The following is a 23,041-nucleotide window of genomic DNA, read 5'->3' on the forward strand; positions in this document are numbered from 1 at the left end:
TTTTCCTCTAAGGAGCAAATGTCTTTGAATTTCATGGTTGCAGTCACCCTCTGCAGTGATTTTGGAGCTCAAGAAGATAAAATCTGCCACTGTTTCCACTTTTTCCCCATCTATTTGACATGTGATAGAACTGGATGTCATGATCTTGTTTTTTGAATGTTGTGATGTCAGATTGATTTATATAGATAAGAAACAGCTAGAAATATGAACTAGATGTATAGGAAAAACGACAGATGATGACAGCTTAAATGCCATGCCATCTGTCTCTCAGTCACGTCTGGCTCTTTGCAACCGAATGGACTGTAGCCCACCAGGCTCCTCTGTCCAAGGGATTCTCCAGGCAAGAATACTAGCGTGGGTTGCCATTTCTTCTCCAGAGGATCTTTCCAACCCAGGGACCAAACCCATGTCTCCTGCATTGGCAGGCAGATTTTTTACCACTGAACCACCTGGGAAGCCCCAGTTGGTATTGATATTTAGATAGAGAATAGAGATGCTGGCTAAATCATAGATTAGATAGGTAGAAAGATCCATTGAACATTGATCCACTGATTCACACAAGTGCCAAAAGTGTCACAATAATCATTTACAGCACAGTCTCACTTACTTTGCATATAACCCTAAGAAATAGAAATTTATTATCTCCATCTTATAGACATGGAAATTGCCATCTAAAAATATACTGAGTGAGTGAAAGTCACTCAGTTGTGTCTGCGTCTGGCTCTTTGCAACCCAATGGACTGTAGCCCACCAGGCTCCTCTGTCCACAGAATTCTCCAGGCAAGAATACCGGAGTGGGTAGCTATTCCTTTCTCCAGGAGATCTTCCTGACTCAGAAATCAAACTCAGGTCTCCTGCAATGCACGCAGATTCTTTACCTTCTGAGCCACCAGGGAAGCCATAGAAATACATGAGATCACACTCAAATAGAAAGTACTAGAAAGGGAAAATCAAACTTTGCGCTTCTGATTGCTGGACCTCTCCCTGCCCTGCCTGCCCTGTTCTTTGCAATTTCACCCTCTGGAACATGCTCCAGTTTCTACCAGCTGAGAGAAAGAGAGAGAGGAGCTGAGACAGACCATATGAATGCTTGCCTTAAAAATCTATGATTCCATGTTATTACCAGGCCCCTTTGATTTTTCTCTCACAGGCTCTCCACAGGGAAGGATTCCAGGTCTGACCTATCATTAGAGGGAGATTAGGTCATAAACACTATTGACTCAACCTAAAGACAGTAGGGTTTCCTCGGGAAAACCAGCACAGCAGGTGGTCCACAGGGCTGGGCCTGGCAGTCCATATCCCAGCTACACTCTGCCTTCAGCATCCCCTCTCATCCCACGCTGTACCATCTATCATCTCTCACCCACCCTGACTCCAAGTCACGTGCATGAGTATTAAGTCACTTCAGTCATGTCTGACTCTGTGCGATCCTAGGAACTGCAGACTGCCAGATCCTCTGTCCATGGGATTCTGCAAAGTTCTACCAGCGCCCTACTAGGCACCAGCTAAACAAAACCTTCCAGGACACCAAGGACAGCACCCAAAGGAGGAGACCCTTTTCAGTGACCTGAGCTCAGCCCCATCCCGTTTCCTAAGTTTCTGAAGGGCATCCAGTTACAGGATCCACCCGCTCCAGGTCACACCACTGGAATCCCCCTCCTTTGGCAAAGAGGCCAGGGAACAGCAGAGAACTGAGGGCAGAAGGCACCTCTAGCTTTTAGGAAACCTTGGCAGATCTTCACTACGTTTCAACAGAAATCCAACTGCTGGACTAGGCACCTAGATTTGGCTCTTAAGCCTGGCCACCACTGGAAGCTTTAAAACTACCAACCTACCTACTTAGAGGGCTTTCCTGGTGGCTCAACGGTAAAGAATCCACCTGCAATGCAGGAGACTCAGGTTCGATCCCTGGGTCAGGAAGATCCCCTGGAGAAGGAAATGGCAACCCACAACAGTATTCTTGCCTGGAAAAATCCCTTGGGAGGAGGAGCCTGGTGGGCTGCAGTCCACAGGGTCACACAGAGTTGGACATGACTTAGAGACTAAACCACCACCACCACCTACCTAGCACAGTCAAATCAGAAGTTCTGGTCTCTGGGCTTGGGTAAAACTCCCCAGGGGATTCCAGTGTGCAGCCGAGGTTTGCAACTGGCTCATCGCAGAATTTCCCTTCAGAGAATAGTCAGCCTCAGCCACAGGGACCCCACCCCCGCAGCATCCTCCCTATCATTAGGGGAACATTTAGTCACATTCAAAGAGCGCTGGCTCCCATAGGGGTTAACCAGAAAGAACTCTAATTTCTACTCACTGTCATTCCCCTGGGTCATTACCATGGCAGTTCAGACAGACTAAAAGCAAGGAATTTGAGTAAATGGCTTCACCAACAACAGCAGCCAGTTGAAGGCAGAGCCCTCAAAGCCCCAGGAAAATAATCATTTCCCGAGAAGAAACAGGGAAGTCCTTTCAAACAGGAGAAAGGGGAAAGCCAGGAAAAGGGCCCCCAGTGGAGTGATCAGGGACCAGAGCAATGGATGGCAGAGAGAAAAAGGCAGACCCTTCTGCCTATGACAGTCATTTATCCCTTTAAGACACTGTGTACCATTAATCATTTAAAGAAGGACAGAATGTTCACCTATTATGAAAAGACACTCTGATGAAAAGCACAGCAGTCCAGGGCCAATCTGGGCAGGGAGATGAAACAGCTGCTCTGTCCTAGCTCCTGTCTTCAACAGGAGGTATCTTCAAGAAAACCACTGAAAACGTACCTCATGGTAGTTTTCCTAAGTGACTAAGTGGATATGTCCCGTCTTACTAATCACTTCTGACTTCTCCCCTACAACTCAGCACTGAGGCGGTCCAGGGACCAGTCACAGGCTTTAGAGAGAAGGTAAGCAGGCAGGGTGGGGGGAGTGGTGGAATGCAGGGGGGTGGTTTCCAACTGTGCTTCCCCAAGCCCTACGATTTCCCAGAGGCAGAGGAGGTGCCAAGACGGAGGGGAAGGAAGGAGTGGAAGAGGATCTGGGCTCTCCCATGACCCACCAGTGAGCAACAGCTGCTCTCTTTCATCAGTCTCACTTGCCATGTAGGGGCTCCCATGTCAGATTTCACATTAGAAGAGGAGAACAATGCTAAAGATCCCAAGAGAAGAAGGAGCCAGGGGGTCAAGGCTTTGGTCCAGACTCATGCTGCTGTTTATCAGGCAGCCAGCATGGGCAGCTCCCATGGATGCTGCGGGTCATATAGTAATGGATAGCGCCAGATCCATGCACTCTGGAAATCTCTGCCCAGCTCACTCAGCCAGCACAGGGAACAAGGGTCTCCTTGGACACATATGTGTCAGGCAGGCTCTTCTTATCTAGCCATGCAGAACCCTGAGCCCATGCAATGCTGACTGTCGGAAGCCTGTCCCTCTCATCAAAGTTCAGGAAGACCTTGCTGAAGTCGATCACGGGCATATTCCCAACCACACCCCCTAGTTCTAGCTGTCACTCTGGGCAACAAGACTAACAGGACATTCCCAACCATCAGGATATCCTGCTTCATGGAAAGTTAGAGAATAGGCTCTAGGAGCAACCAGTAATGGGATAGACCTGATCAAATAGGATGGAGATGCCTTCTTAAGAGATGAATGTAACCCTTCTGTGGCCTGGGGTGACTCCTAAAGCTGTAACTGCCAGCTCTCAGTGCCAGAGGCCAGGCAACACACCCTGAATAGGTTAGGGTAAATGCCACAATGTCCATGAAATAGGGTCTAGGGACCCAAACAGAACTGTCTCTGCTTCCAAAAGGGTCTCCATGTATGTGTGCTCAGTTGTATCTAACTCTTTGTGATCCTATGGACTGCAGCCCACCAGGCTCATCTGTCCATGGGATTTTCCAGGCAAGAACACTGTAGTGGCTTGCCATTTCCTTCTCCAGGGGATCTTCCTGACCCAGGGATAGAACCCAGGCCTCCTGCATTGCAGGCAGATTCTTTACCGTCTGAGCCACCAGGGAATGCTTGTATGTTAAAGTGCAATTATTTTGGATACACTATTGTTGTTCAGTCAAACAGCTGTGTCCAACTCTTTGTGACCCGGAAGACTGTAGCCCGCCAGGCTCCTCTGTCCATGGGATTTCCCAGGCAAGAATATCAGAGTGGGTTGCCATTTCCTTCTCCAGGGGATCTTCCCAACCCAGGGATCAAACTCACATTTCCTGCATCTCTTGCACTGGTAGGTGGGTTCTTTACCACTGAGCCACCTGGTAAACTCCCAGCAGGTGCTAACAGACTCTAAATCCCAGTGGGCTATGAGCTCAACTCATGAATGGTCTCCTTCACGAGAACAGCATCTATGGATGTGTGTGTGCTAGCCCTTCAGGAAGTGGGGGCTACATTCCAGAAGTCTTCATCTTTTTCACTCTCTTCCTCTGCTCTGCTTGGCACCAGGTATTAGGTGGTCAGGCCAAAATATCCCAGGGAGTGCATGGGTTCTTCCAGTTCCAGCCATTCGTGGCCAAGATTTGCACAGTGACACTTGAGCTGGCCCCATTCTGTGGCGTTGGCTTGCAGAAGGCACTCATGTCCATAGGTGAAACGTACACTTTCACCCACTTGGGGCTTGGGGGAATGTGAGGCCGAGCAGACAGAAAAGAACCCACGCCCACAACCCATCAGATAATGTGGCTTTCTAACTGCCAGCCCACAGGCAGATGTTGTGGGGACAACTCAGGTCCTGGACTCAGAGACTTTCCTCTGATGTGGTTGGGTTTTCCTGTAAGCACTTTCTAACCCAAGTCAAATGAAATGATGCAAAGGGAATAATCAAAGTATGGATTACAGACACATTCATATTCCAGTGTATGTGTGTGTTCACACATGGACCCATCAGAGGCAGGGAGCAAACCCAAGCGCCACGTGGATGAAGAAATGACAAGCAGTGGATGTGCCCCAGGGACGCTCCGAGCCACACCTGTCCAGGAAGGCCCTTCACCTTGACGTAGGCCTTTTGCCTCCACCAGCACAGCTCTCTAGGAAGAGCTAGATAAGCCAAGGGGCTTCAGAGATGACTGCTGAGTCCTCCATGGTGCTCAGGGACCACCCTGTGCACTCAGAGAGCAAGCTCCCTCATGAGAGGACCAGCATCCCCACTTCCTTCCAAAAGATGGAAGGAGCACTCCCCATTCATGACCTCAGGCTGATGCTCAGGCTCCAGGTTTTCCCCTCCCTCTTCCCTCCCCCAACCATTCCAACAGTTGATTGGACCGCAGTGGCCAAGGGCAGGCGACAGAAATGAGGGGAGTGCTAAAGAGACAGCTGCTTCGGTGGAAATGAACACAACCAGTGAACATTGTTAACACCAGACGCGTAAACCCTCCTCCCCACCCCCAGGATTCTCGGTCCACTGGCATGACACTCAGATGAAGCAGGAAACCAAGTCCCATGAGCAAATAAGCTCATCCCATCATTCATTCGTTCATTCAGCCACACATCAGTGGAACAAGTGTCTCAGGGGTAAGACTGCTGGGGGTGGGGGGGGCGGGGGATGAAGATGAAAGAGACAGGGCTTCCCTGGTGGTCCAGTGGTTAGGACTCCACTTGCCAATACAGGGAACACAGATTCCATCTCTGGTCCAGGAAGATCCTACATGCCGCAGAACAACTAAGCTGATGTGCCACAACTACTAAGCTTGTGCTCTAGAGCCCGAGAGATGCAACAAGAGAAGCAACCACAATGAGAAGCCTGTGTGCAGCAACAAAGACCCAGAGCAGCCAAAAATAAATTAATTTACTAATTTTTATAAAGACAAAAGAGGCAGAGGAGCCATGATCAAACCGTAACACAGGACAAACGTCCTGAGGACTAAGGCAAGATCCTTAGCCATCTAGAGTCTGCAGATCTGGCATGGACCTCCAAGAGCCCAACTTTCCAACAGCTCCCCAAGCTCACGTGACAATCACCAGATTCAAACACAGATTCACAGGTCCCCTCAGACCCTCCAGGTCAAGAGGCTGGGTAGGGCTCAGGAAGCTGAATGTTTTAAGAGGCACCCCAGTCACATCAGGGAACCCAGTCTGCTGACCACACTTAGAGAAGCCCTGCTCCCACCAAATGGTCAGGTCGGTCCTCCTGCAGTTGGAGCCTCTTTCCTCTGGCTCTGTAGAGAATAGAGATCCAGAGGGTGTCTCTGTGGAGATGGGAGGTTTCTGGGACCTGATGTGAGATGGAACAATAATAACCACCACAGCTGAGTGCTAACTGAGGGCCGGGTTCTATTCTGTCGATCTCTGTGACAACTATACCCATTTTGCAGATGAGGCTTAAAGCAGAGGTCACACAGGTGGCAGGTGGTGGAGGCACAGTTGCAGGTATGCACTCCCATACCTGTAACCTGCCCTGGTGAATTGGGTGAGTGTCCTGCCCTCTGGCCTCAGTCTTCCCCTCTATAAAATGGAGATAACTGTTCTTGCCTGCTTCCTAAAGACTCTGGGGTCTGAACAACTCTGACAGTCACAGAGCCCCCAGGACACCAGCAGCACTTTCAACAAACAGCACCCTTGCCACCTCCATGACCCCTCAGCTGGTCTGGATGCCGCCTACAGGGTGTGTGTCTAGAGCCTTTGCCCACCCATCACCAGACCAAAAGGGCAAAGGACATTCCCTCTGCCCTGCATGGAGGGCCCCTGACAAAGATCTCATTGTACATTTCTCAATAACAGCCTCTGTTTCGTGGCAATAATATTATTGTCTGCCACTGACGTGTCACCTCCATTTCCAAACTGGCACTATTTGGCTGCATTTTGCACTGCAGGCTGGGCCTTACAGACAGAAATGGAGCCTCCAGGTCCCATGACCTGAGAAATGCACAGCAGGTAGCAGGTGAAGACACATCCAGTAACAGGACTTGGAGCCACGCAGAAATATGGGAGAGAGGGTTACGGGGAGCATGGCACCAACTTCCTTCAACGGCTTATTTCTATGTTTTCACTTGAAACTCTTCAAAGTGTCCGAAGTATTTAGTGCTGGCCTCAATATTCATTAAAGAATCTACAATCTCATTGAAAGAGCAGGTCACGGGTACCAACAAAGTCTCACTAAGGTAGCTATTATTCCTCTTTGCAAGGCTCCTCTCTGAAGCATACTCTAGCCACTCACTCACTTGAAGCAATACAGAATGCATAATTGGCAAGCAAAAAAAAAATCTGATTTCCTCATCTGTATTATTACCACGTGCCTCCTAAGGGAAGGGCAGGCAGTGGTAATTCTATACAAGTCAGTAACCATGGGTGCACACTTGCAGGGGCAGTTAATATTTCTCTAAGGATATACAAGCACTGGAGTTTGGAGTGTGACAACTTGGGACCACAATCCCACCACCTCTGCTCACTTTCATTCTTTGAGATTCGCTCATTAAATCTCCCCACTTTTTAACTGCGCCAGCAATTCTGCCTTAAAAGATGCTTGCATTCTGCCCAGCTGAGTGGGGCAGGCAGTCAGATTTTTTCCCCCTCTTTGCTCTGACGCACAATAAGGCCATCTGCTGCTTATTCTGGGCCTTTGGTCCAGGAAGCAAGACTCTGGAGACATCCCACATACCTCCACAGAAGGAACCCACCTGAAAGTCAGGGAAAGATGCTCACAGCTGCTGAGAAAGAAGGCCAAAGGGAAGGTCAGGGTGTCAGCAGGAAGGGATGTGCTCATGAGTGAAGGTGGGTGGGGGACAGAAGGCAGAAAGAGACAAGAGGACTTCCTTGGTGGTCCAGTGATTAAGACTCTGCGCTTCTACTGCAGGGGCACAGGTTCAGCCCTGGTCAGGGAACTAAGAAGCCACATGCCACATAGCATGGCCAAAGAAAGAAAAGGACAAGAAGCAGGAAAGGAACCAAAGAAAGGATCAAGTGAGAGGAGTGAAGAGGCAGAATCAAGAAAGCAGGATGGAGTCTTTCAAGTAAGAGGGAGAAAAAGCAGAGCGTTGACGGACCTGTGGAGCAAAGTGCAAGTGATTAGAGGCAAACTCCGTCTCTGAGCTCAGTGAGTTGCCAAATGTGGGAGCTGGAAAGGACATCCAGGATCCTCTAGTGCAAATCCTTTACCGTGCAGACGAGCAGCCGTAAGAACTGAGGTGATTCACCCAAAGGTCACACAGCAAGTTGGTGTGGCAGGTAAACCAGATCTCCAAAATCCTCGTTGGATATATTTACACCTCCTAAGGCTGTCCTTTGGCCCAATGACAGACATCACTGATCACTCCCTTGAAGTGAAATGAAAGGCACTCAGTCATGTCCGACTCTTTGTGACCCCACAGACTGTAGCCTGCCAGGCTCCTCTGTCCATGGAATTCTCCAGAATACTGGAGTGGGTTGCGATGCCCTCCTCCAAGGGATCTTTGCAACCTGGGTCTTCTGCATTGCAGGCAAATTCTTTACCGTCTGAGCCACTGGGGAACCATTATTTGTGACTTACTAACAATCTGTGACCAAGGCAGGGGCCTACAGGGCCCCGACAGGGACTCCAAACTGAGGAAGATTATAACCTTGACTTGGTCTTCCAGGCTGACACCCGAGGAGTCTGTTTCTCTAAGGTCCAGTGTGGCTCCACGGCCCACCCTGGAGGAGGTGTGGAAATTCCCACTGGTGCCGGTAAGTCCTAACAGACACCACTGACAAAGCAGCAGGCATCCACACTAGGCCAGTGTCCCAAAGTGTGTGTGCACACCACCCGCAACCACAAGAATGGTACCCTCTAGGTTAAGAGGTAACATGTGCAGTAAGAAAGAAGTAAGGCTTAAAAAAAAAAAGCTTTTTCTGGTCAGTGATGACACCCAGAAAACCAGAAAGGACACAAGAAGGTGAATGCTTGATTTAAAAAGTCAAAGAGCTCAGACTAGAAGGGGCTGACAGTGTTCTTGACAGGTGGTAGGGAGGACAAGAGGAAGCTCAGAAACAGACTCTGCAATTACATAATAAAAAGAGCATCAATTCAAAAAGTAACCAGTAAGATAGGTTTTTCTAGAGCATAAAGCACTAAGTTCTTTTCACATTGACCCTCTTTTAAACTGAACTATAAGGTCTTAAGACAGACTGTATATTAGCTTTCACTCCTGGATAAAATCTTAAAAAAAAAAAAAGAAAGAAAGAAAATAATGCCAACTGCAGCAACATGGATGGGCCTAAAGATGACCATACTAAGTGAAGAAAGTCGGATGAAAGAAGATAAACATTATATGATACTGCTTATATGTGGAATCTAAAGACTGATACAAATGAACTTATTTGTAAAATACAAACAGACTTACAGACATAGAAAACAAATTTATGGTTACCAAAGAGGAAAGGAGCAGGGGGAGGGAAAAATTACTAGTTTGACATTCAGAGATACACACTACTATATATATATTAATAAACAGATAAACAAGGACTGACTGTATAACATAGGAAACTATATTTACTATCGTATAACAACTGTAATAGAAAAGAATCTGAAAAAGAATAGACATACACCGATATATAACTGAATCACTTTGCTGTACACCCGAAACTAACACAACTTTGTAAATCAACCACACTTCAAAAACAAATAAAAATTTAAAAACTATGTGTCTAGTGGGTCACTGTACAACTTGCCTACCTTCTCAAAATCAAAATGATATTTGTCAAAAGGACAATAAACAGGCATGCTGGAAACTGACCATTCACAAACAAACACTTCACATTTGTTAGGAAATATACTTTACATTTGGCTGACTGAAAAGCATACATCTTACGAAGCAGTATTCATGGGGCATCAAGGTGTCCATGGCAGAACAATCCTCATATCTCAACAACTGATATCTGCAGATGCTTCTCTGAGCAGGACTGCCCAACTCCATTTATGTCAAACCCCAAGCAGGAAGTAATCCTTCCATTTGATGTTCTTATCAGTAGAATTAAGTTCCTGGTTCAACAATTCATCTGCTGTACCCTGGCCTCATTCCAAAAAGATACACCCTTTGGGAATTCTTTAAAAGTCAAAATCAAATACTTAGGAGCAAAGGCTCAAAACTGATAGCCCTGAAGCTTACTCCAAGGACTGTTGTTTTCAAAGTGATCACAATCAAATCACATTTTCAATCTAAGAAAGACAAAAGCTCCAGAGTAGAGAAAGCAAGAAGCCACTTTTTTTTTTTCATCCTACTGAAATTCTCAAGTTCAACTGAAGAACCTTAGAGCTGGACAGAAAATGAGCCTAAGGCTGGCCTGTCCCCATTACTCCCCTTCCTTGGAAGACCCATCCACTGTTCAGTTTGGCAACCTTAAGAAGGAAAGACTCAACAACACAGACTCATGTTCACATGATAATGATTCTCAGGCACTAAGAATACTCTTTGTAAGCTGTCTTACTGATCATGGTGGTTCCTCCAGCCAGGGCTGCCTTGGTGCCTTGAAAGAAGTCATCAGCAGAGGTCATCCCCTGATCAGGCATCTGGAAGCGGGTATGAACGTCAATCCCTCCAGGGATCACCATTCTGGAATGGGCTTCAATGGTCTTCACCCCTCCTGGCACAATCAGGTTTTCTCCTATTTGCCTAAATAAACAGAGTGGGCAATAATGTTCGTAAATGAAATGTCCTAAATCAAACAGCATCTGATAGACACTTTCACCAAGTCCATAAACATTCCTCCTCTATATTCCAAAGACTTTTCAGATTATTGGTATTGTTATTATTCATAATGTCTGCACCCTACTCCCTACCCACAAGAAGCAATGTAGAGCATACTAGAAAACAAAATTTAAATGAGGCATCAGAGGCCAATTCAAGGTTTAGTTACCAGAAAACCCATATGACCAAATGATAACAAAGCCCCAAGGTATTCACATAAAATACCACCATACTTTATAACACACCCAGTTGAGTTACTTATCCGATAACAATTTTCTCCAGACCTGCTTTCACTTTACATTTATTTTCACCATATCCTTTTCAACAAAGGGAAATGAGGATTAAAAGGGTATGGAGTAAAACAAAACAAAACAAAAATAATAACATTATTATTATAAAAAGTAAACACTATGATTGAAACTACTTAAAAATATGATTAGCAACTCAGATAACAGAGGTAGAAAATTATTCATTCATGATGAATAATGAATATAAATTAAATGCATTGATATGCATTAATTAATATTCATTCATGCGTGACATGAATTCATTTCCCATTTTAAAAAAAAATACCTCTGCTACATCTTTCTGTCCCTTTTCTGAAAAGGCAAAACTAATCACCAAGGAGTTGGTCAAGTTCTAAAACAAATTAGTGATGACTAAAAATAGCACATGGGCTTATTCACTCTTCCGCCAGTCTTACAGACCAGATCATGCTGCTTTCCAGTCGGGGGAAAATGGAACATGAAAGTCATGGTACTTGAGAGCCTGGAGCTGAGACTGTCACAAGCAAACACACATGGAGAAAACATTAAATGTTGCAATGTTAAAACCTCTTTTAGGATCATAAATCAGGGTGTGAGTTTCCAGGCAACAGACCCATTCACTACACTTTTCCACTCCTCTGGACTGGTTTGTTGCTGGCCCTTGATAAATGCTGCTTATTTAAAAGATGTCATTTGCTACAGTATTTGTCTTTAAACAGATGTGCTATTTCTCCAGAGCCCCATGAGCTGTCCCAGTTGGAAGGGCATGAGGATACTGGGATGTTCTCAAAGCACTTAACCCTCTAGGGTCTAAAAATACCCTAATTCAATCACTGTTCTGTTGTTTTCTCCTTTGAAACACAATACACAGTAAACGCAAGGGCAGTCCTCTTTGTGTTCATTGACACTTAAAAGAAGGAAACCTAAAATTGCCTTGAATGAGGCAGTAATTTGTCTCTGTGGCCTAGTAATTAATTGGTACCCTTTGGCCCCAACAACTTGGATTCTTGATTAAGAAAGCAGATGTGCCATCATAATAGATGAGGCTGTATCTCATATCTGTGTCCTTTGACTGTCCTACCCTCCCCACACAACAACTACGTTCTAGGAACACCTTTAATATAGTCAATGGATCATAACCTAAGTATTTGGCAACAAAAAGACGTTGTGTCACATTGGTTAAAAATAGTCAATTACATAACACGTAAGGAAATGGGTGTGCATCTAATTGTAGCTTTGAATTCCCTAAATCTGAGTTTTCAAATTCACTAATAACCAGCAATCAAGCTGTGTTTAAACAGATATTAAGTTAGTCTCTCTTTGAAGTCACTAGAGCTGATACTAGGCATCTGAATTGGAGATAATGCTTAGGAACACTGCAAGGTACCCAAATTTGTCAAGTTGATGAGTTACACTTACTTGATCAACCCATCTTCCATGTATATGTCTGCATAGAATGACTGGTCATCATTAACAATTTTACCTCCTTTGATCAGAAGACGATCACTCTGAAACAAAGAAGTAGTAAGGTCATAATGCATTCCTGACCCAAGATAAGACAAATGAGCTAAGAACACTTTCACTGTTCCAAAGGGATGCTCAAAATGAGCCAATTTGGGAAAGACTCACTGACCAAGGTGAACCTGTATGTGGCAACCTATTTATCACTTGATGAGTCAGAACGTACTGGCAAAATTCAAAGCTTATCCTAGAGGAAAAAAATGTCTTTCCATTAGACCCAAAAGCAAAAAAGAATTAAAAAAAAAAAAAAAAGCCCAACAATCTCTTTAAAGAGCTATTTAAAAACATTTCAGATAAAGAAGACAATTACTTTAAATAGCTTTAGGCTAAACTTCATTTTAAAACAAAATACACCTACATGTAGGGGAAGTCAATTCTTGGCGAGGTTTGTGTGGGGGAAAAATTAACCAAAGTCTGTTGTCATGGGATACTCTACACAAACACATTTGGTTCAACCATAGCAAGGTTTCAATTCAGTCTGTTCTTTATCTTTGTGGTAAATCACAGCAACTGTAGGTGGGGAGAAAATACTTCAAAGATGCACCATTTTAACTGTTCAGCTGTTAAGAAAAAGGTAAAGTTTTCAGATAAAGTAGATGAGAAAACAAGTTCTAAAACTCTCACACCATTATTGACTGTACATGTACTTATATTTTAATTGGTGCAAAAAAATATATGACAAGCAGCCCATAAGTCACAAGAATGTAACATAAATGTTACAATATGATTCATCTCTATAGCAAATGCTGTTGATGGAATCTTATGCTTAAATCCTGTGTTCAACGGATACACACCTGTATTATTCCACACAAGGGTTAAATGACTGCCCTTTCAATATGGTTTTAATATGGTCCATTTTAACAATAATTAACTCAAAATGCAATTAAAAATAATATTCTCATCAAGTGCAATTTATGTTTAGCACTTAACAAAAAGAGAAAATTAAAGCAACTCTTAAAAAAAATACATGCTGCTTGAGACATAGGGGAAGACTTTTACACATAAATGCACACACACTTGGGTTTAAAAGTATTTATTGTTTCTCTAACATAATGAAAAACATTAAGATTATTTTAATTGTGTACACTGTGGGGGCTTCGCTCTGCTGTAGACGTTGGAGAGACAGAATAAAGAGGCAACAACAATTCCTGCATTTACATAAAATAAATGTTAAAACCTTTACAAAATCCTGCCCTGTAAACCATGTCACCCCCGCTGCCAATCAAACCTGTGAGGTGGATGGAGCCAGATTAACGTTCCCAGGACACAGATAGAAACTAAGACTCAGAGAGGTCAAACTACTGGGCCAAAGTCACCTGATCCAGTGCATGAACTGTCTACAATGACCTCTCCCACTTCCCCAGTACCCAGCTTTGACAGGATAAACATCCCTGGGGAGGCAAGGAGAAGCCCTGCCCTTCACCACCTGCTCGCTTAGTCACTGCGGTACCTGTCTCAGCCATCATGCGAATCCCGGAGCCAACATCATGTTAAGAAAAAGAGAGAGAGAAACATCACAGCCCAGCTCACTCCTGTGGCTTCTTACATAAGAGGCTGGCCGTGTTGATGGAGGGAGGGAAACCATGCTATAGGTCCCACTATCCTGCAATCAGATTTTGTTAAAGGATAAAGGGGGCGCTCTTTTGGGGGGAAAAATCAGTCTTGTTGATTGTTTGCTTTTTAAATTTTTTTCTCCCCACACTGTCAAACCGAAACTGCCTTTTTCATTCACGAAGACAGCGGATTACTTCAGGCTTGCAGCAAATCTGCTCTCCACCCGCCCCCCACCCCACGCCCCAGATTCCTTTCTCGGGCGCAATGAACATATAATGTGGTGTGCCCGCGCGCTCGGCCCTTTGGGATTTTGGGTCTCTCGCACTCAAGAAAAAGCTAGCAGCCACCGCCTCTGCTCTAGCAGTTCATCCTCTAAAACCCTCAGGAGCACACGCCCCCTCCCCCGTGCGTTTGCTCCCACATCCCTCTCCTGCGGATGGGTGTGCCCTTGTGCATCCAGTGGAAGCCGGGGTGCCGGTGGCTAAGGAGGAAACCACAGAGAAAGCGCGCCCTCAGACCCAGCCCTAAACACATCGTGACTTTTCAAAGATTCTTTCTTTCCGTCACCGCCTCAGCCCTGGGTTCTACCAGTTGCAATCACGTTATCATTATATAACAATGAATTTCCCTCGCGTTCCTCCCTCCGCGGGATATCATTCGGGGATGCGGAGAGCTCGGACTGGCGAGAAGAGAAGATGGGGGCGGGGGAGCAGCGGGAACAAGAACCTGTGTTCATCTCCCAAGCATCGCAGAGTCATCGCTTGGAGCTCCTCCTGATTTACAGACTAAGGACCCCAGGGCCCAGGACTGCGCCCGCATCTCCGGCTGCTGCGATCATTGTCTGGCCGAGGCCGGGCCGGGCCATCTGCTCGGCGCGTCGCGCAGCGCCATTACCTCCCCAAGCCCGGCTCCGTGCTGTCCCCAACGCCCACCCTCCTAGCCCGCTTTGTATAAGCCAACACGGACGCCTCCCTGGCTGCAGAAAGACAAGAAAACGAGCCCAGAGCCCCGAAAGGATCCCAGCCCCAAACCCTGGGGCGAGAAAGCCAATAGGGCCATCAAAAACCGGTCCTGGTCAACAAAAAGCCCATGCCTGTTCTTCCTTACCAACACCCCCCCCCCCCCCCCGCCACCTCCTCCTCTGCTCATCACCACGTCCCTGTTTTTCCTTCTCGTTTCCCCAGGATCCCGGTACACCCAGCCCCTTTAAGCATCCCTCCGCTGTCATTACGCCTCCGGGCTGAAACCGCTCCTTTTTCTGAAGAACTGGAGGAAGGCTCCAGAAAGCCCCTTATGGTGGGGGCGGGAAATGGGGGAGAATCCATTTCCCCGTCTCCCCCATCAGGCTCCAGGAGTCCAGCCTCGCAGCACGCAGCCGGGAGAACAATATCCGAGCTTCAACCATGCATATTCAATCTGGGATCCATTTGCTTACACCCCGCAGGCCGGCACCGCAGCATCTCGCTCTGACAATAAAAGGATACAGCGGATCTGGCGCGCTACCTAAAACGACCTTAATGCACTCACGCTCCTATTTTAATGCCTTAGAAACTATGCGGCTTACAATTCCATAGGATTGCGTCTCCCATCACGATCGCCTTCTTCAGTAACAAGGGGGGAAAGAGAGAGAGAAAAAAAAAAGTTGGGTTCCTCTTCCTCCCCCTGCTTTAAAAAAATACATATATTCTTTAGACCATCTGTGCTACAAAAAAAGGTTGCTGGCCGATCGCATATCACCCAAGTACCCAACTCACCGTGATGCGTGGAATATTTTTCTTCCCCTGATAAGACATCTCTCTCCTGGGAAAAAAAAATTAATTTCAAAAGAGCAGCTTTAAAACAAAAATTGCCAGGAAAGACACTTGGTTATTTTTTTGCAGGATTGAAAAATGTGCAGTCGAAGAGCTGGTCTTGCTGATAGCAAATATCAGGAACGTAAGAGATAAATGCAATCCTCTGTCTCTTTTTCTTCCTCTCCTACAGCACTGCCCCAGCTAGGGCGGAAAAAAAGAAAGAGAGAGAGAGAGAGAACAGGAGGGAAGGGGGTGGAAATAAACTACAGCAATAAAAGCCTCGGTTCAAGTCTGCCACCGCGGCGCATGCGCCGCCAGCCACTCCCTTTCCTCTCGGGCCAAAGCCATCCGCTTCGAGAGAGACGAGTCCTGATTGGTCACAATCGTGGGATATGCAAATGAGTGCAGGCGGGGAGGGGAGCGGCGCGAGTGCGCGAATTGCTGCAGTGCAGCCGAGGGCGGCGGTCGGTGCGTGCGCCCGATCGGGGAGCGCGCCTTTCGCGCCCTTTCTTTGGACCAGGGCATCGGCCACCGGGGCTGGCAGGGGCCCCAAATGCAGCATCAGCTATGCAGGGATAGCGGAGGGGTGATCATTACGGACAAGGGGAGTCCAGCCCCTAGACGGTGGGCTTAGATGGGGCCCCGGCGGCATGCACCCGCTCGCGCGCGCCCCGGTGGATGCCCGCCCGCGCGCCAATCCGCGGAGGCCGCCGCTGCAGCCCCGCGTGGGGTGACTGCGCCGAGCCAATGGCTTTGCTGGCGGCGAGCGCGCGACTGCACGGCCGGCCGGCGCCGCGCCGCCCGGGAGGGGCGCCCGAGCCCTCCTCCCGCCGCCCTCGCCTTTCGCGAAGGCTCGCTCGGCCTCCGCCCAGGAGTCGACGGGGGAATTCAGATGGCAGCGAGCGGAGGGAAGGCGAGCAGGGCGGGAAGGCTCCGCGAGGCGCCGCGCCGGCCACGCCCGGCCCTGGAGAGGGGCGGCTGGACGCGGGCCTGTGGGCGGCCGGCGCCCGGCTGGGCTCCCCGGGGGCGGAGAGGCGCGGGCCCGTGGTGAGGCTGCGGAGAAGTGGAGCCGGAGGCCAGGCTTCGGGCATCCTTGGCCTGGCAGCTGGAAAAGAAAGTCTGAAGCCCTCACTGCTCTAAGGGAAGGAAAGCAGCCAGGGAAGACGTAGTTCGCTGCTGGGGATGGAAACCCCGCCCTGAAACATCCTTTTGTGCCTTGGGGTCGCCAGGAACTTGGGGGCAAGGAGGAGCATCAACCGCCTGTTGGGGCCAAAAACGGCTCAGTCTAGGGCCCGGGTCTCTTTAATAGTCACTCTCACCTACACGACTTAGGGGAATGAAGCAGGAGGCAAGGGGTGGGGGGAGGGCTGGGGAGTACACTTCTATGCTGCCTGCAGTTCTGTTGAGAAACTGTTAGGATTAACAGCGCCCAAGGAGCTCAAAGGATGTGCATTGCTATAGACTGGCCGCCCAGTTCACATAATGAAGCCAAAAGCCAGGAGATGAACTGGAGAAGCTGGAGAAATGAAGGAAAGGCAATCTCAGAAAGAAAGGTATCCTGAGTCATGGAGAGAACTACCCAGAATCCGTTTAAAACACGGGGAGTCTTAACTCCCCAGCCAGAGATCCTACCACACAGGGCTTTTAAGGCCTCTCTTCTTGGGCTAGAAATTGAACAGGTTGGGACCCCTTGGCTCTGTCCAAGTCCTCTGATGCTCTTACTTCAGAATCCCTGTAGAAAGAAGAAGCTGAACCACTTGATCACAAGCAGTCTATCAAAGGTTGCCCAGTCAGGTACAATGACTAAAACATCTGGGTTGGCCTTGAACTTCTCTCCTAGAGATCAAACAATAGATAGAATCCCCACATAATCTATGCCTGCCAGCAACCATGGAGAGGGGGGAAAAGTCTATTTAATTGGCTCACACCTGCTCAGCAAAGATTAGCCAGATAAATGCAAAATAATCCTGAGGCTAGGATGGGCTCACGTTTCAAAGTCTCTCTGCATCTGGCCACTTTTTGGATGGTTATTTGTCTCTCCAGAAGGTGTAAATAAGATGCACCCTGTCACTCCTCTTTCTGTAAATTCTAAGGTCGCAGAAAGAGGCTCTGGGGCACCCAGCAAGCTTCCCAGCTGGTTAATTTACTGCAGTTCCAATTAGCTCTGCATCTTAAAAACTGAAAAAAGGAGCACTTCCCCCTCCAACTCTGCGATGTGCTAAGAGCCAAGTGAGTTGAAGTCAGCAAGTATTGGTTTCAGCCTGAAAGGGTCAAAGTCACAAGTCTGAGAACACAGAATGTACCTTCCTACCCAGAAAACCCACTGTCATTTCCAACCAGGAGTGGGTGAGGGGCAGCAGGAGAATGAGTATCCTATTAAATCATAAGGAAAATACTACTTGACAAACAAGTAAATGTGGGTCAAATTAATTTAAACCAAAATAACCACTATTGACATTGTTTATATTCTTGTTCTATGTTCCTGCTCCCGAATTGCTTGATCGTAAAGGCTTTAACTATACCTTGTTATTTATGAGTTTGCCCTTGAATATTTTGCTCCCAAGAGCTTTTATATCCATCTTATTTATATCAGTCTTATTTCTATATCCACTGATACAAGGTTTCTAAACCTAATGTCAGCAGTAACTGACATTACCGCTCATAAATATCCCGAGATGTGATGTTTAAATTCATTTGTCTGCTCCAAGTAGAGCCTAAGAGTATTTGGCACATAGAAGGTGCCAAATAGATTTAATTGACCAAGGACAAGACTGTCAGCAATCTGCATTTCTTACCATACTTACCGCTCAATACAATGCAGAGAAGGAATCGATGTGAGGGAGAATTTTCCACCCACTCTGCATTGATTGACTTGTTAATATACAGTATTTTTACACTGTCTTTGGATGAACACTGAGTGAAAATTGCCTGTAAAGTTACAAATCATTGTCCCTGAACCAAATAGTTGAACCGATTCTCAGGCATGATTTTTCTGAAATTTTTTTAAACTTAAAGCATTATAAGCTGGCCTATTCCACATTTACGATCCCTTCACAGTCCTTGCCTTCCCATTTCCCATAGGCCTCCCCCAGCATCTAGAAAGAGCCAGAAGTGATGTGGTTGTTTAGTTGTCATGTCTGACTCTGTGACCCCATGGACTGTAGTCCACCAAGCTCCTCTGTCCATGGGATGTCCTAGGCAAGAATACTGGAGTGGGTTGCCATTTCCTACTCCAGGCTATCTTCTCAACCCAGGGATCAAAACTCTGTCTCCTGCATCGCCAGGCAGATTCTATACCGCCTTGCCACCAAGGAAGCCTGAGCAGTGATGGACAGTGGGTTAATGAAATGGTTCTGCTGCAGACATCCTGGTGATCTGCAGGAAGGGAGACCCTGCCTCATGATCCGAGAGCAGCAGGAGCGGTATCCTATATCCAGGGATAACCTATATCCAGGTGGTATGTGTGTGCTCAGTCCCTTCAGTCGTGTCCAACTCTTTGCGACCCCAGGGACTATAGCCCACCAGGCTCCTCTGTCCATGGGATTTCCCAGGCAAGAATACTGGAGTGGGTTGCTGTTTCCTCCTCCAAGGGATCTCTCTGATCCAGGGATCGAACCCACATCTCCTTCATCTCTTGCAGTACAGGCAAATTCTTTACCATTGAACCATATCCAAGTGAGCACCAAGTGAAGTTTGAGCTCACAGAGTCTAGGAGCTCTTTCAAGTCTTACTCATCTTTTACCCTAATAAAGAACCTGATGGAGAAAGGGTACAAGAAGGATGGGGTATATGGAGTGATGACATCCAGTGTGTTTGAGATGTTCCGGTCCTACAACCTGCCAGTAACCGGGGGTGGGAAGTGAGTCCCAGTCACTCAAGCACTCCAGCGTGAATGGGCTGCTTTCGGTTCCTCGGCAGCAGTGTCCCCTCCTGGACCAGCCCCACCTCTGCTCTCGGTTTCTTCTTCCCCCTTTGGGGAGCAGGGTAACCATTTCTGCTTCTGTGACCGGCCCCCCCCCCGCCCCCCACCTCTGCGGAAGTGAAACCTTCAGGATGTCACCGAGCAGGGAGAGTCCAAATATAAGTAGTTGGCAAAGAAGAGATTTCAAGTGCTCACTTTACTGCAGTACAGACGCCAAGGGCAGCGGCCTCGATGCAGCCTGCTGCTGAGGTTAAAATGAATACGGTGGTAAGAGGAAGGACTGCAATTCTGCCTTGCCAAAAACTAAGGGCATTGGCTAGGACACTGAGAGGAAAGTGTTGCCTGCTTCTCTGCAGCTGGAATTGGGCCATGATGGGTGTAACCCCACAGGGGCAGTCTGCAGGGGGACAGTTAAGGATCAATGGGTCCCAGCCTGCCCACTGCATTTCCCAGCGGGAGCATCCTTTACCACCGGGGACAGGGTGGGGGCTGACGAGGATCAGAGGGACTGGTCCTCTGAGCCAGATGCTGACTTTGCTGGAACTGGAAGTTGGGGCTGTGAAGGGTCCTGAGGAAGTCCTTACTGTATGCAGAAGAAGCAAGTTTCATCGTCCAAATCCTGCCAACATCAGGACACAGAGGAAATTATGCACTTCACAGAATCTAGTAGCTTGTCTACGTTGGCTTTCTCTTTTTATCTCCAGTTGGCTCACAATCCTCCAAAATGACCCCCCGCTTTATCTGCCTGGCACAGCACCCTCTGTGGGACTACAGATTTTCCCTGGGGTCCCTCAGTCAGAGCCAAGACGGGGTCTCTCTCTGACCATTGTGCCTCAAGCTCGCCATCTGGTGGTGAATGAGGAGAGAGATCTGGTCCCCTTGGTCCTTGTCTAGCGTGATGGATGATGATGACTCAGGACTTGAAAAGGGCCTTGGAGATGCTTATTCCAGCATATCTGAGTCTTAATCACCTAAAGGGATTTTGCCTCTGCGTTTGAACCATCTCGGGCTCCAGCTCAGATCATTTGATTAGAAACTCCAGAGATAAAACCCAGGAATGTTTTTAAACTAGTCTACCTCTGGCCTCTAGACCCAGGGATCCCCAGTCTCTGGGATCTAATGCCTGATGACCTGAGGTGGAGCTGATGTCATAATAATAAAAATAAAATGCACTGTAAATGTAATGCACTTGAATCATCCCAAAACCACCCCCACCTCCACTGTCCACAGAAAAGTTGTCTTCCACAAAACCAATCCCTGTTGCCAAAAAAGGTTGGAGACAGCTGGTCTAGACCACTCCTACCCTCCTTTTACAGGAAAGGAAGCTTGGAGAATATGAACCGAAATGCAATTCCTCCCCAGGACTGCCCCTCCCCAAAGTACATTGATGGTCCTGCTCTTTCTCCAGCAGGAACATCTTATGAAAGAGTCATTAATATCATCATCAGGATCTTTTTATTTGTTTGTTTCCTAGTAAAACACTGTTATGGGTTTACCAGGTAGAACTACTGGTAAAGAACCCACCTGCCAATGCAGGTTAGATGTAAGACATGCCGGTTCAATCCCTGGGTTGGGAAGATCCCCTGGAGAAGGGAATGGCAATCCACTCCAGTATCCTTCCCTGTAGAATTCCATGGACAGAGGAGCCTGGTGGGCTACAGTTTATAGTGTCACAAGAGTCAGACACGACTGGAGCAACTTAGCACTGCAGTCAGCATGGAGAAAAATGACATTCACTGAGCACCTACCAGAGTCTAGATATAAGGACTGGGTGCTTTAAATACATCTTATTCAATCCTACCCCAAATCTTACTTGGTAAGTCTCCATATCCTTATTTTCTGGACAGGAGTGTAAAGCTCAAAGAAACCTCTTGTTCAAGGCCTGGGTTCACATGAGAGCAACAGAAGGATTGTTGCAATTGTTGTTGGATTGTGGGTAATTGGATTTTTGCACACAATCTAGGTCTGTGTGGAGCCCCCGGTGCTAGTTATCTGAATGATTAAAGTATATGTTTAAATGGCAACCCACTCTAGTATTCTTGCCTAGAGAATCCCAGGGATGGGGGAGCCTGGTGGGCTGCTGTCTATGGGGTCGCACAGAGTCGGACACGACTGAAGCGACTTAGCAGCAGCAGCAGCAGTAGCAGCAGCAGCAGGACCCACCATGAAAGAAATGAGCATAGGTGGTCTGCAGTCTCTTTCTTCACCCCTTCCACAGTCTCTGGCTGCCACTCGAGGCATCGAGAACTTCCATCAGTCAATCAGGACCTGTGTGTGTTAGACACTTGCCCTTGTCCCCAAATTAATTCTCCATCTCTTTCTTTCTTCATCACCCAATGAGATTCAGCTTCTCTCAGGGACCCAGCTTTCCTCTCATTGGAAACATGATAGATCAATACCAGAGTTTAAGTGAACAAAGAATCCACACTGCACTGCCCCTGGGCTGAAAGGGGAAGAGCCTGATTGGCTGCTTCCATAAATAAAACGCTGTCACTTCTCCTCTGCAGACTTTCCTGGGTTCTGCCACCCCACCCCCAAGGGCAGCCCCTGGTTTCTGCCTGTTTCCTCCTCTTCTCCCATTCACAGCGGAACTGGCTCCTCCTGACCCTCCAACACTCTCCACAGGAGGCAGAGAACGGACTTGTGGGCACAGCGGGAGAAGGAGAGCGTGGGACGAACAGAGAGTAGCGCTGACATATATACACTACCATGTGTAAGATAGATGGCTCGTGGGAAGCTGCTGTAGAGCCCAGGGAGCTCAGCTCGGTGCTCTGTGAGGACCTAGAGGGGTGGGATGGGGGTGGGGGCAGGAGGGAAGGTCAAGAAGGAGAGGATATATGTATATACATATAGCTGGTTCCCTTCATTATACTGCAGAGACTAACACAACAGTGTAAAGCAATTATCCTCCAATTAAAAAAATTTTTTAAAACTCCCTCTGCAGGAAGCTCCTTCCTGCCCACCCTGTCTGAAGTCAGCCCACAGTCCCCACTCTTCCCTGTCTTAGTATCGTCTCCTCAGCACCAGTGACCACAAAGTTGGAAGTATTTTGTGTTTTCGTGTACTTCCCTCTCACCTGCAAACTCTCTAAGGGGCCCTATTCTCCACCCCACCCAGCACAGACCTCACAATATTCCATAACACACAAGTTGAATGAGCAAACCAATGGCACGCCCTTCCCAGCATCGACCTTGTGCAGGCGTCCTCGGGCCACCCTGTCCAGCTGAGCCAGCCTGCAGCCTGAGTGACAACCTCTCCTACCCTGATATGAACCCCAGGTTTTTAAAATGCCAGATGGAGAGGGACTCCCCTGGTGGCCCAGTGATTAAGACTGCGTGCTTCCAATGCAGGGGGCACAAGTTTGA

At 47.6% G+C, this 23,041-nt stretch overlaps 1 protein-coding gene across 2 annotated transcripts in view; it reads right to left on the reverse strand.

Moving 5' to 3' along the window:
- LOC120860294 (dihydropyrimidinase-related protein 2) overlaps positions 1–23,041 on the reverse strand; it is a 121,092-nt gene that overhangs the window by 62,641 nt on the left and 35,410 nt on the right. Inside the window, exons 1-3 of one of the 2 annotated variants that reach the window (XM_040236068.1) lie at positions 15,716–16,070; positions 12,306–12,394; positions 10,361–10,545 (exon numbers count right to left, since the gene is read on the reverse strand). In XM_040236068.1, the coding sequence (XP_040092002.1) occupies positions 10,361–10,545; positions 12,306–12,394; positions 15,716–15,754 (313 nt within the window). In that variant the 5' untranslated portion in view covers positions 15,755–16,070. Of the gene's footprint in view, positions 1–10,360; positions 10,546–12,305; positions 12,395–15,715; positions 16,071–23,041 lie in introns of those variants that run through there. The other variant, XM_040236067.1, reaches the window with a different exon arrangement.

Source organism: Oryx dammah, unplaced genomic scaffold (assembly GCF_014754425.2).
Source record: "Oryx dammah isolate SB20612 unplaced genomic scaffold, SCBI_Odam_1.1 HiC_scaffold_11056, whole genome shotgun sequence".
Classification (NCBI taxonomy): domain Eukaryota; kingdom Metazoa; phylum Chordata; class Mammalia; order Artiodactyla; family Bovidae; genus Oryx; species Oryx dammah.